General features: G+C 48.9%; 1 protein-coding gene across 12 annotated transcripts in view; it reads right to left on the bottom strand.

Annotated features, from left to right (window-relative positions):
* The window catches only part of RFFL (ring finger and FYVE like domain containing E3 ubiquitin protein ligase), a 78868-nt gene that overhangs the window by 5766 nt on the left and 61149 nt on the right, over positions 1-11953 (bottom strand). For 9 of the 12 annotated variants that reach the window (XM_038548121.1, XM_038548127.1, XM_038548120.1 and 6 more), the window contains 4 exons: positions 9884-9967; positions 8714-8924; positions 7322-7345; positions 735-3503 (listed from right to left, as the gene is read on the bottom strand). In XM_038548121.1, coding sequence (XP_038404049.1) covers positions 3322-3503; positions 7322-7345; positions 8714-8924; positions 9884-9967 — 501 coding nt within the window. In that variant the 3' untranslated portion in view covers positions 735-3321. Of the gene's footprint in view, positions 1-734; positions 3504-7321; positions 7346-8713; positions 8925-9883; positions 9968-11953 lie in introns of those variants that run through there. The other 3 variants (XR_005364662.1, XM_038548125.1, XM_038548124.1) reach the window with 2 other exon arrangements.

Raw genomic sequence — 11953 nt, 5'->3', positions numbered from 1 at the left:
TCTGTACTTCCACAGACCCCGGGCAGCAGCCTCTCACACCTCCCCGGCACAGTGCTGGGAGGCCTGCCCTCTGAACCTTTATTTACATGCTGCTGGCTGGCAGCAGACCACAGATCATCCTGGGGGCCCCGAGGGTCAGTCCCACAGACAGCCTCCAGCCTGTACAGCCTCTGGGCAAGATTCTTTCCTCTTCTCCCTCAAGTCCCAGGGCAGCAGTGCATGAACCCAATTCTCCCCATACAGGCCATCTGCCCCCCTTAGGCTGGCCCGGCTTCTGAGCCACACCAATATACAGCTGTATCCCAAAGCTACTGCCTATGTCCCAGGGGCACCTGAACACTTAAACTCGGCACGCTGGCTGTCCTCACATTCCTTACTACCCACACCTTTACGGCCCATCTCTACAAGATCAGTGTCAACGTCTGACGTTACTTAAGTGTTTCTTCGTATTTGGTCTTAAGGTTGGCCGTTTTTGCTACACAACTCCCATCCTCTTTTAGGCTATTCTGTGGCCTCTCCCACATACTGGTTGTGAGATCCTGAATGAGTCAAACCACAACCAGACTTCAGTCTCCTCATGTGTTGAACAGGAGGCCAAGCACTTCCACAAATAATGCAGTCTCTCAAGAGCATACCTGGGTGCACACAGCCTAGGGTCAGCTTGTGGTCTATTAGCTCTTTTGTCAGTCTTAACTCTCAGACTTCTGGTGTCCTCCCACCAGATCAGACAGGTATCTAGAGTGAAATTTTATTACAAAATTATAAAGCAGAGCTCTGTAACAAAAAAAAAATATATACATTTGGGTTTGCTTTAACACCCAAGTAAGTCTGAGAGAATCAATATAAGCCACTTGAAGTAACACATTCACATCCAAAAGATTGCAACAAATTTATACAATATATGTTGTGCACTAATTCCTGTACAGCTTATTCTTACTAGCGTGGATCCAGCTATTCCAATATATTATGAACCAGTCAGCTTTCCCAAGTCTTAAAACAAGTCTCAAATGAAATCTCAGAACAATCACGGAAGCAGCCACGGAATAATTGAAAGAATTAGATGTTTCATGATCATTAAGACCAAGGATCCATAAGGGGCAAAAGAGAGTACTCAGAGATAAAAATCAAGTTTCCTACCTAAGTTAGATAGTAACTGAAATGGGAACTTGGAATTCCCAGCCTTTATTTGGTGCAATAATGATGAACAACAACAAATCAGGGTTGTTTGACACCTTTTTTCCTGAATGGAAACGAAACCTTCACCAAAAGAGATCAAAAGATTTAAAGGCAAGTTCTCCAAAATGAGCAAATGTTATCAGTTCTAATTCTTAGTGAGGTTACTAGCCAACCTTCAGGATATTATTTTTAACTTCTGTCTAGGAGGGAATGTGGGAGGTAGGGAGAGGTAAGGCCTCAGCAGTGAAAGCAAGTTATGGGTAGGGAGAGAGCCAGTTTCTGCCCTGAAGTTATTGCTAGATCTTAACTGAGTTGCATATATAGAGACCTGTTTCACAGTGGAATCGAAAAGTAGCTGAATCCCCTGCTAAACCGGTAGGCATTGTAAACTGTAGTATATACTGTCCAGCAGAAAGGTGAAAGGTCCTTTTCACAGACCTATCTCTTGATTCCCTCAATTCCTACAAAGGCTGTCAGAATCAAATCATCCAGGACTTGGTGTAATGTCAAGGTAAGCAGCCCAGTGTGCAACTGACAACTACTTTATGAGAGAATTCCATTCCTCTGAAGTGGAATAGTGGTTGATGATGGGGGAGAGCCCAAGTATATCTGTACCAATAAACAGGTCCCCTGGGAGGTTTCCCACTGTTTTCCAAAGTCATGACTGGTTCCAGTCGGAGAGAACCTGACTGCACATCGGGGGGGTGGGGGGGGGGGGGGGGGCGCAGTTTAGTGCCAAGGCCCTCAGATGCTTCAGGGTTGTATAGTTCTCCCACTGGTGATGTCAGCACACAGCTCTTCTAGCATGTGTTTGTTCATGGCTAAACTCCAGCAAACTTAGGCCCTTTGGCTCTTCCAGTGGTAATAACCACCCTAGGAGGGCTCAAGACTACCCTCTAACTGGTAAGGGCTTTCCTAAAGGGCTGACAGAAGGCTGCTTCCTTACCTGCCTTCAAGTCAGTAGGCTGAGGAAGGAAATGGGAGCAGGGGGCCCCATGAACCCAGGGGTTGAGACTTGAAGCTGTCTGCTTGAGGGCTGAATCCAGTCCCATTCAGTACCTTCAGACACCCCGGAGGGGCTCAGGTTTGGTCTCTAGGAATTTCAGAAGTCTAGCTAGAAAGAAGTAAGGCTCTTTGCATTTGTTTCTATGCCTTCAGTGAGCCCATGTTTAAAACCTCCATGGAAAGAGGGGCTTCATTCTCAGGGCAAAGTGGTTTATAATCCCTCTGTGCTGGAGAAATCAAAGCAGAAAACTACTGCTTCCATCCAACACTTTCCCTTTTCTTGTAAACTAAGGATGGCACACAGGCCCTAAGAGAAGCAGAGATGATCCACACGCCACCGTGTGTGCACACACGTGCGTGTACACACACACACACACACACACACACACACACAGATTCCCAACTTCCCTGCAGTCTCGGAGCCGGGTGCTCTGCAGGCTCCCAGGGTTAGCTCAGGAGACTCCCCGCTTCCAAGCCCAGCACTTAAGGAAGCAACTCTAGATGACTTTGAAATTTTTCAATAGCATTTGTGTTTCATTTCTCACCAGAGAAAGTTTACTGGTCCAAATTTAGTCCTAAGGAGGATCACTATCGGTCTGGTAACCTAACATCTTTTTGGTCTGAACAAACAAATGGAGTTTAGGCAATGTAGCAAGAGATTTTAGCAAAGCTGGTTAAAGCACAGAAAGCCAGAGAGACCAGAAATAAATCCAATGTGCTGGGGAGGAAGAGAACCATTTCCACCAGGACTTCTGACCAGTGAAACACACAGGCAGCTCGGGGATGGGCGGGGCACAGGAGGAAGGGTGAAACTGTTAGGTTTGCAGACGAAGGGAGGAAGATATGGTCCAAGTTCTGGAAAGTCCTCTCTCCATCAATTACCATCATTACCCCAAGATCACTGAAACAAGGACTTGCCCATGCGATCTGTACCAGCTCCCACTGGCCTCAGGCTCTGCCAGCCAAGAGGTGCACCTCCGTGGCAAGATAGGCACACCCAGAGGTGACAGCAACTTTGCTTGCCCTGGTCTTAGGACCACTGCAGATTTTTTAGCCTGCCCCTCTCCAAGCTGGCCAATCTGGAGCCCAGACACTGCAAGCTATGTCCCTGTAAGGCACTGAAGAAGCCGGTGCAAGCCCTCAGGATCGGAAGACGTGTACAGCTCGGATCACATACTGCCGGCAGATCGGACACTCATTCATGCGCTTGCCACACTTGGTACAGGTTACCATGTGGCCACACTCTAGCAGAACACAGTCAATGGGCGAGTCCATGCAGATCCTACACAGGTTCTCCTCCAAGCCGGGCGGCACTGCTCCCCCTGTACAAACACAGGGCAGAAAAGAGGGCAGAGGCAAAAAGAGATTGTGTAAGTGCATGGGGCGGCAGGGGGATGGAGGAGGGAGACCAGGCATGCTGGAACAAACCCCCAAATCCACACACTGCCCTCAGCTAGAACTCCAAGCAAACATTCCCCCCAGTCAAACCCAGCTGCTTTTTGAAGCCCACCCTCCGCAGGTCAGGCTGTAGATTTGGAGAATAAAGTACTTGGAGATCAAATACAACCTAGAACAGGAAAGCTAAATAAGGCAAAGTCCTCAAAAGCTTAAAAATTTTTTCAGACAGTTGAGGCTCTAATATAGTGAGTAAGTGGCACTCAGCAACTCGTTATCCCTTGAGGCAGATCATGCTAAAAAGATTTTTTTTAATGGTTCAAGGGGGGATCCCTGGGTGGCTCAGTGGTTTGGAGCCTGGCTTTGGCCCAGGGCGTGGTCCTGGAGTCCCGGATCGAGTTCCACATCAGGCTCCCTGCGTGGAGCCTGCTTCTCCCTCTACCTGTGTCTCTGCGTCCCTCTCTCTCTCTCTTTGCATCTCTCATGAATAAATAAAGAAAATAAAAATAAAAATAAATAAATAAAAATGGTTCAAGGGCAGCCCTGGTGGCTCAGCGGTTTAGCGCCACCTTCAGCCCATGGCGTGACTCTGGAGACCAGGCATCAAGTCCACGTCAGGTTCCCTACGTGAAGCCTGCTTCTCCCCTTGCCTGTGTCTGTGCCCCTCTCTCTCTGTGTCTCTCATGAATAAATAAAATCTTAAAAAAAAAAAGGTTCAAAAATGTAATATGGAACCATAGTGAGTGGTTCATGAAGGATGGGCAAGGCTTATAGGTAAACATATGCCCAACTGAATACAGCCAAGGATCCCGGGGGTCCCTCCGTGTGGTCCTGCAACATTCTCCAGGGCTCTCTCTGAGGAGGCTAGCTGCTGGAAGAGCCCAACAGAGATCTGGGCTCCCTCCACAGTGCTACCCCCACAAAACTTTCCTCATACCCCATACCTGCTGCTCACATTGGATTAAAATGTTTAAACTCACCCACTACATTACGAGCTCCTTAATTCAACAAATTCAGTCAATTTCTGCATCTATATACTTAGCATCTGTTCGGTGTTCTGAGGTTAGATATTTCTCTTTGAATCCCTAAAATGCCAATCATGTGGTCGGTGTTCTCAAAATATCTGATAAATGAACACCTCCCAAGGAAGCGATAACAGCTCATATTTGCAGAATGCTGTGCCAGGGGCAGGGTCCTAAGAGCTTTGCATATTTTAACTCTGAGTCCTCATAAAAACTATGAAGTAGGTACTCTCATTACTCATTTTATAGATGAGACAACTGAGGCCAAGAAGTTAAAGTGGCTTGCTCAAGGACACACAGTTGCTAGGCAGAGTCAGGATTCAAATCCAGGCCGGCTGGCCTTCTGGGCAGGCCTGAGGACAGGGACTATCAAAGTAGTATTAACTGCTCAGGGCACAAAGTACTCAGTAACAGCTGGCTGGCTCATGTGGCTGGGGAGGTGCAGAGGGCATGGCCAGTATCCTAGGTTAGTGCAAACACAGAAAAACCTTCATGTCCAAAAACCCAGCCATTCCCAGCATGTTTTAAATGGTAGCCTAAAGCCCCAGGTGGGGCTCCATGCTCAGTGCAGAGTCGGCTTGAGATTCTCTCTGTCCCCACCCTGCGCTCTCTCTTGTTCTCTAAAAATAATAAAATCTTCAAATGGTAGCCTGGGGCAGCCCTAGTGGCCCAGCAGTTTAGTGCCGCCTTCAGCCCAGGCCTGATCCTGGAGACCTGGGATCAAGTCCAACGCGGGGCTCCCTGCATGGAGCCTGCTTCTCCCTCTGCCTGTCTCTGCCTGTGTGTGTGTGTGTGTGTGTGTGTGTGTGTGTGTGTGTGTCTTACGAATAAATAAATAAAATCTTTTAAAAAGGGGGGGGGACCCTGGGTGGCACAGCGGTTTAGTGCCGGCCTTTGGCCCAGGGCACAATCCTGGAGACCCGGGATCGAATCCCACGTTGGGCTCCCGGTGCATGGAGCCTGCTTCTCCCTCTGCCTATGTCTCTGCCTCTCTCTCTCTCTCTCTCTCTCTCTCTCTCTCTCTGTGTGTGTGACTATCATAAATAAATAAAAATTTTTAAAAAAATTAAAAAAAAAAAAGGTAGCCTGAACAAGGTAGCCCTAAGTAGGGAGCTGTCTTTGTACCAGTCACCTGCCCCACTCCACAGAATTATCTGTACTCTGCTGCTCTGCACTTTTTTTTTTTCTCCTGCTTCCTGGACTATACAAAAAGTCAAGCAACACTTGAAAAGGGGCTAGTAGTAAAAGGCAGTGAAACTCATTACCCCTTTGAGCAGCTACTGGCCCTAAAAGGGATTTGGAAAGGACTCAACTGTACAAATAATGTGAGCTGGAGTGAAGTACAGAGTATCATATTAAGGGGCACCCAGGTGGCTCAGCTGGGCATCTGCCTTCAGCTCGGGTCATGATCCTGGGGTCCTGAGATCAAGTCCCGTGTCAGTTAGGCTCCCTGCTCAGCAGGGAGTCTGCTTCTCCCTCTCCTTGCTCTTCCTCTCTCTTGCTATCTCTCTATCTCTCAAATAAATAAAATCTTTAAAATACATATATATTAATTTTCTTAGGACTAACAAACTCATCAACTCAGTTGCCAGCATTCTCCCAGGGAATCAGAAAAAGGAAGGAAGGGGCACCTGGGTGGCTCAGTCAATTAAGCATCTGCCTTTGGCCCAAGTCATGATCTTGAGGGGTCCTGGGATGGAGCCCATGTTGGGCTCCCTGCTCAGCAGGGAGTCTGCTTCTCCCTCTCCCACTCCCCCTGCTTGTGTTCTCTGTCAAATAAATATAATCTTTAAATTTTTTTTTAGAAAAGAAAGAAAGAAAAAGAAAGGAAGACAGCAAGTAGAATAGCCTGATCTTAGTATCAGGGGCCTGGGTGGGTCTAGAATCCCCAAGGGTTTTGGGGAGCTAAGAAAGCAACTCTTCAGGATTTATCAGCCAGAAGACAGCCTCATTCTGAGTGAAAGGCCATTTTGCCAATTTACAAATTTGGAGTCAGTCTTCTGAAAGTTTTAGAATGTTTTGTTGGCCTCAACACCACTTTGAGAACATTCTCTCTTGGGGGAAGAGCTCACAACCACATAGCCTTAAAGCTTTCAGAAAGGTAGATTTTAGAACGGAGCCCAGACCCAGCAAGACCCCTGCAAGTGCATTCTGGGGTACCTGAAGGCCCAGTGTGGTCTATAAGACACAGCTGGGGGTGTGGCAGCAGAGATGGTCATGCTTGTGCCCAGAGAGCACCACATGTGACACATGTATAAACAAGGCTCAGGTCACTTCCCTTTCTGATTGGTTGGTAGCAGAAGTTGTTAAGCTTCCCAAGTAATGTCCCTGATGTACCCACAGAGACCCTCCCCACTCAGACCAGAACTGAGTGAAAACTATAGGGGAAGCAGCAGGAATATGAAAAATGAACCGAATGTGACACATGCCACCACTCACTTTGTTAAATATTTTACAAATGCTGGCTCCTGAGCTCTGGCAACCCAGAGACATGCAAATCAATCTGCCCCTGGGTACGCTGCCACTCTACACCCTTCCCAGCAAGGCAAGAATGAGAATTTTTAACGATGCTAGAAGCCCTGCTTCCCGGTGCATTTCCCCCACACTCTCTATGGATGTCAATATGCTCAGAATTCTTCGATTGCTAAGAGGAAGTAGGGTGGCAGAAAGGAAAGAGAAGAGCTCAGAGTCTAAGCACGGTCCCAAACAGAAGCAATACATACCATTTTGGTCTTCAGCACCACACACTGAAAGGAAAGAGAAAGAAAAGGTCTGAATACGTGATGGCATGAGAAGTCTCCAACCAGGCTGGCTTCATCGCGCACTGACTGCATCCCTGTTCGGGAAGCAGACTGGCCAAGAGCCAAGCCAGACGCCGGTCCTCCTCTCACGCATAGCCCCTGCTGGTGGGTCTGGTCCAGCAGAGAAAGGGATTTCATCGGTTTGCCTGAACAACACTGCCAAGTAGGCAGGACACCGCACGGACACAGTATCCTTTCCTATCGCTCCTGAAGCCAGCATTAAAGGAAGGAAGGAACTGTTGTTCCAGTCAGCCAAGGAGCCTGGATGAAGTTCCCAGGTGGGGCCATGTCCCACTCCCTAGGACCTCATAACTCTATGGGATTCTGGGGATGACCCCGGAAGGAAAACGTAGTCTGCGCCTAGCTAACTAGTCAAACTTCCCCAACTCTGATGAACTAGTGGGATAGGAGAGACTGAAATCTGACTTCAACCACTAACAGCATTTAAGGAATCAAAATGCTGATTGCAGGAGCTAAATCAGTTGGGTGAAATTTTAGGAAATGAGTTTAAAACAGCTAAACATGTTCCTCTTCTGCAGGACTTCTCTGCCCTTCCTAAACCATCTACCCTAGTAAGAGAGAGACAATGTTTTCCCCCCCAAACTCACTTAACCACAAACCTGGACATTTTACTGGGCACCACCTAAAAATGATACCATGTAGAATGCTTTGGGAAATGACCATGGGGAAAGCCCAAGCTCAGGCAGCATAGATATATTCCCCTTGCACCATGTGTGCAGAGATTCACATCCTCATCTCCTAACTGTTTAGAACAGTATTGCTGAGCTACTAGCGAGTATGGCGGGGTGACACGGAGTGGGAAAGGCTATGGACTCAGTCCAGGAAATCTTCATTGCAAACCTGGGCTCTACAATAAAAGGGTAGTGGCTAGGGGTGCTTGGGTGGCTTGGTCAGTTGAGTGTCCATGCTTGATTTTGGCTCAGGTCATGATCTTAGGGTCATGAGATCGAGCCCTGGATCAAGCTGCACACTCAGCAGGGAGTCTGCTTGGGATTCTCTCCCTCTGCCTCTCCCCTAACTGGTGCTTATGTGCTATCTCGGTCTCTCAAATAAACAAATAAATCTTAAAAAGGGAGGGGAAGTCATGTTAATAAGGCCTATTCACAGGCAGCTGTGGGGACTAAATAAATGTTTACAGTGCCTTGCCTGGTCCTGGCACTCCACTTCAAATGGCAGCTATTATTAGCCGGTGCAAATGTGGAAGGTGACTCCTGGCTTGGCTAAAAGCACGGAAACACTCAGGTTGATGCTATCACACTGCAGAGAGAGAGCAAGTGCTGCAGAGCCCCTCACCCAGGTGCTGGAGCCCCTTCTGGTCCTTGTACAGCCGCGTCACCCGCTCCATCAGCTCCCACTTCTCGCAGCAGCCCTTGTAATTGACGAAGTTGCGGGCCAGGATCTCCTTCAGCTGCCGCACGGTCAGACCTTCAATGTCCCCCAGGTCGGTGAGGTCAGACAGGGAAGCCCTCCGGCCTGGGACAAAGCTGTCCTCCGAGTCGACAGACTGCAATGGCAACAGTGGATTGGTGGGCTCAGCTCTCACCTCCCAAGCTCTCTCTTGGGGGACCCCAAAGCATCCATCCGGTCACGCTTCTGGGGACTGACCTCGATGAGCAGGACTAGAGGCAGGAAGAGCACCTGGCATGGCACTTGGCAGTGTGAAAGATACCACAAACTCTTCCTGGCCCATGGTTTGGGGCTCGGGCGTGGCCAGCCCCAGGCCAACCAATCAGTATGACACAGTAGAAGGGGCACCAGTGTGAGTCACATGGCCCTAATTTTGACTCCTCCACTGGCTGGTGCTAAATACTATGGAGCAAGTAGCTCACCTCCCTAAGCCTGTCTGCCCCTCCATCAAGGAGACATAGCTGTCCTACTGTACTGGGTTCCTGTAAAGATGAAATGTAGCAGCACAAGAAAGCACCGAGCAGGGTGTTAGGAGAGAATTCTGCTGCCCTGTGGAAGAAGCAGACCTCCCTGGCGAGCACTGCTCTGTACACCACCTTGACCACAGCTTCGTGGCCCTGTCGGCTGGGCCTCTGGACTGGCCCAAACATGGCTGAGGTCTAACCCCCTTGCATCCTCCCCTCCTCCTGGTTTTCTGACCTCCTTCCCTTCACAACAGCTACTGTGCATGAGAAGCAGAAGAAACAAACAAGATTTGCACAGCAGCACCGGGAGCCTGCCCATTGGCAGCTTACAGAAAGTCAAGAGACTAGAAACGAATGGGCCATGAGGCTCCCTGGTCTCCACTGAGACCTCACAACTCTGCCCTAACACCTGGCTTCAAAAGCTAGTCTGGAAAGCTAGCACTAAGCTCTACCCCTGAAAACAGAATTGTAGGACTGTCATCACAGACTGATTCTTCTCCACTTTGGAGTCTGCTGAGAAGGTCCTAATCACAGCCTGATAACACCAGAGAAAGAGCAAACACAAAGGCACAGACCCAAGCAGAGGCCCCACCTGGGTCTCATCCTCAGCAGGTGCTCTGGCTGTGCTCTCCAGGTAGACGGGTTCCTCTTGGTCCTGAGACACATGGCCATTGGCCTGTGGGAAGAGAAAGGTGCCATCACATCCACAGAGATGTCCCAGGGATTCACACAGTGTGGGCCTCTTCCCAGCTCACACCATATCCAAACATATTCCCATCTCCCCCAGGAATCTGGCATCTTGAACAACAAACAGCATTACAAAAGCCTGCTCCTTACTACTGACTTTGCTGGGCAGAGAAACAACACAAACATTTCAACTCTAAAACAAGAAGGTCACCAGTTCTGCTCATCACCAGGCTGGCAATCAGTGGCCACTCACTGTCAATTTGGTCTCAGCTTGAACAATCTGAGTGAGAGGAAGACCACCGGTCTACTCCACTGCAGGACTGCTCTCTAACTACCATTCAGTTTCTCCTGGACACTTATCCCAAACCACCCTTCTGGTAACTCCCACCCACCATCTCTGGTTCTGCCCCTGGCATCAGTGCCCACAATTTTCTTACACATTGTTCATATCAAGTCTTCCTGCCTCCATGCTACATCTCCCTGGCATCCTCCTCTGACACAGATGAGACAGTTTTTAGACCCTCACCACTATGTTCCCTCTCCTCCATCCAGTCACTGTTCTTTTATTCTAGAAATAGGCTCCAACCAGCAGCACACACTAAGAATGATCTTGAAACCTGGTCAAAATTATTTTAATGTACCTAAGAATCTATTCACCTAAAACTATAAAGATTGATGTCTATGCTTAAGGAATTTAGAATTCTAACTTCTCCAAAGGTTTTTGTCAAACAGTAGTTAAGACTGTGCGCCTCCTGGTCTCATCACCACTTAGGCCACAAACCCCATAACTAGGTCCTCTTCACCTCCTCCCCTTTCCAGGTAAAGGGCCTCACGTGAGCCAGGAGCAAAGGTGTGTCTGAGCTCATGGCCTTTCCTCTAGACTCTTGGAACACCGATAAAGGGACAGCCCAGGAAACCAATCACCCACAGCCCCAACCATTCATCCCAGATTAGGATGTGTAACACAGCTGGTGAAGGAAATACAAATAACTACAATGGAAATGAAAAGTGGAAATCACCCAAAATGCCAAGTGGTGAGAAAGGCACACATGAAGCACACAGGTGTGGGGAGGCATCCAAAACTGTCTTCATCCATGCCTCTCATTTCCCCTTAGCTCTATGTAAATGTGGCACCCATAGGTCACCTGGTGTCACCTTGGAGTTATCACCAAGTGTCTCCGAGCTTAGCCTGTTCCTGAATGGATGCTTCTGTGGGTCCTTTTTTTCCTGGGAAGAGAAACTGGATCTCATACCGCAAAGAAACCGTGCCCTGTCTTTTCAGTCTACCCACAGGCTAAATCAAAATCTCTAACTTGAATCTGTCTACCGCTTTGCTGACTCCACCCCCTTCTTCCCTAGCAACCACTGCTAGGACACCAGGGATATGTGGGAGCAGGTGCTCTGGGCAGATATGCATCCTAGGTGCAAGGAGCCTGCACAAGGCTTGACTTCCCCGTGTCTGTTCTCCTGGCTTAACGAATGCAGAGCTCACCAGGACAGAGCGTCCAAGCTGACACAAGGGCCCTCTAAAAGTACCAGAGAAGCACCCCATGCAATCTGGCACATGCGTGTGACCTGGAGGTGCAGTCTGGAATTTCTGGTTAATGATAGCAAGTTCAGAACCTATGGCTTTCACTGAAAAACTCACCTGAAGGTACCTTAGAGAAAAACAGTTTCCTCGAGTTACCCCTGGGCTCCCCATAAACAGAGAGAAGTGTTCTACCAAGCAAAGGGAGGCAGTCAGAGCAGGAGGTAGAACCTGTCGGCTGACAAGCCCCAGCGTAGGGCAGAGTTAAACCCCAGCTGGGAGGGCACACACTATAGCTGCCGAGGAGCAGGTGCAGTGCACTGTCACCCCGGCCTTTATGCCTCAGTGCCCGCCACAGCTGATTCAGGGGCCCAGTCTTGGCAAACAGGAGGCAGCGGCCATGTCCCGCACGGGAGCTGACAACACCAATGCTCTGCCAGCTAGAAG

The sequence above is a fragment of the Canis lupus genome, chromosome 9, assembly GCF_011100685.1.
Source record: "Canis lupus familiaris isolate Mischka breed German Shepherd chromosome 9, alternate assembly UU_Cfam_GSD_1.0, whole genome shotgun sequence".
NCBI classification, from domain to species: domain Eukaryota; kingdom Metazoa; phylum Chordata; class Mammalia; order Carnivora; family Canidae; genus Canis; species Canis lupus.
The sequence above is the reverse complement of the archived record's forward strand: the minus strand, read 5'-3'. Positions and strand labels throughout refer to the sequence as shown.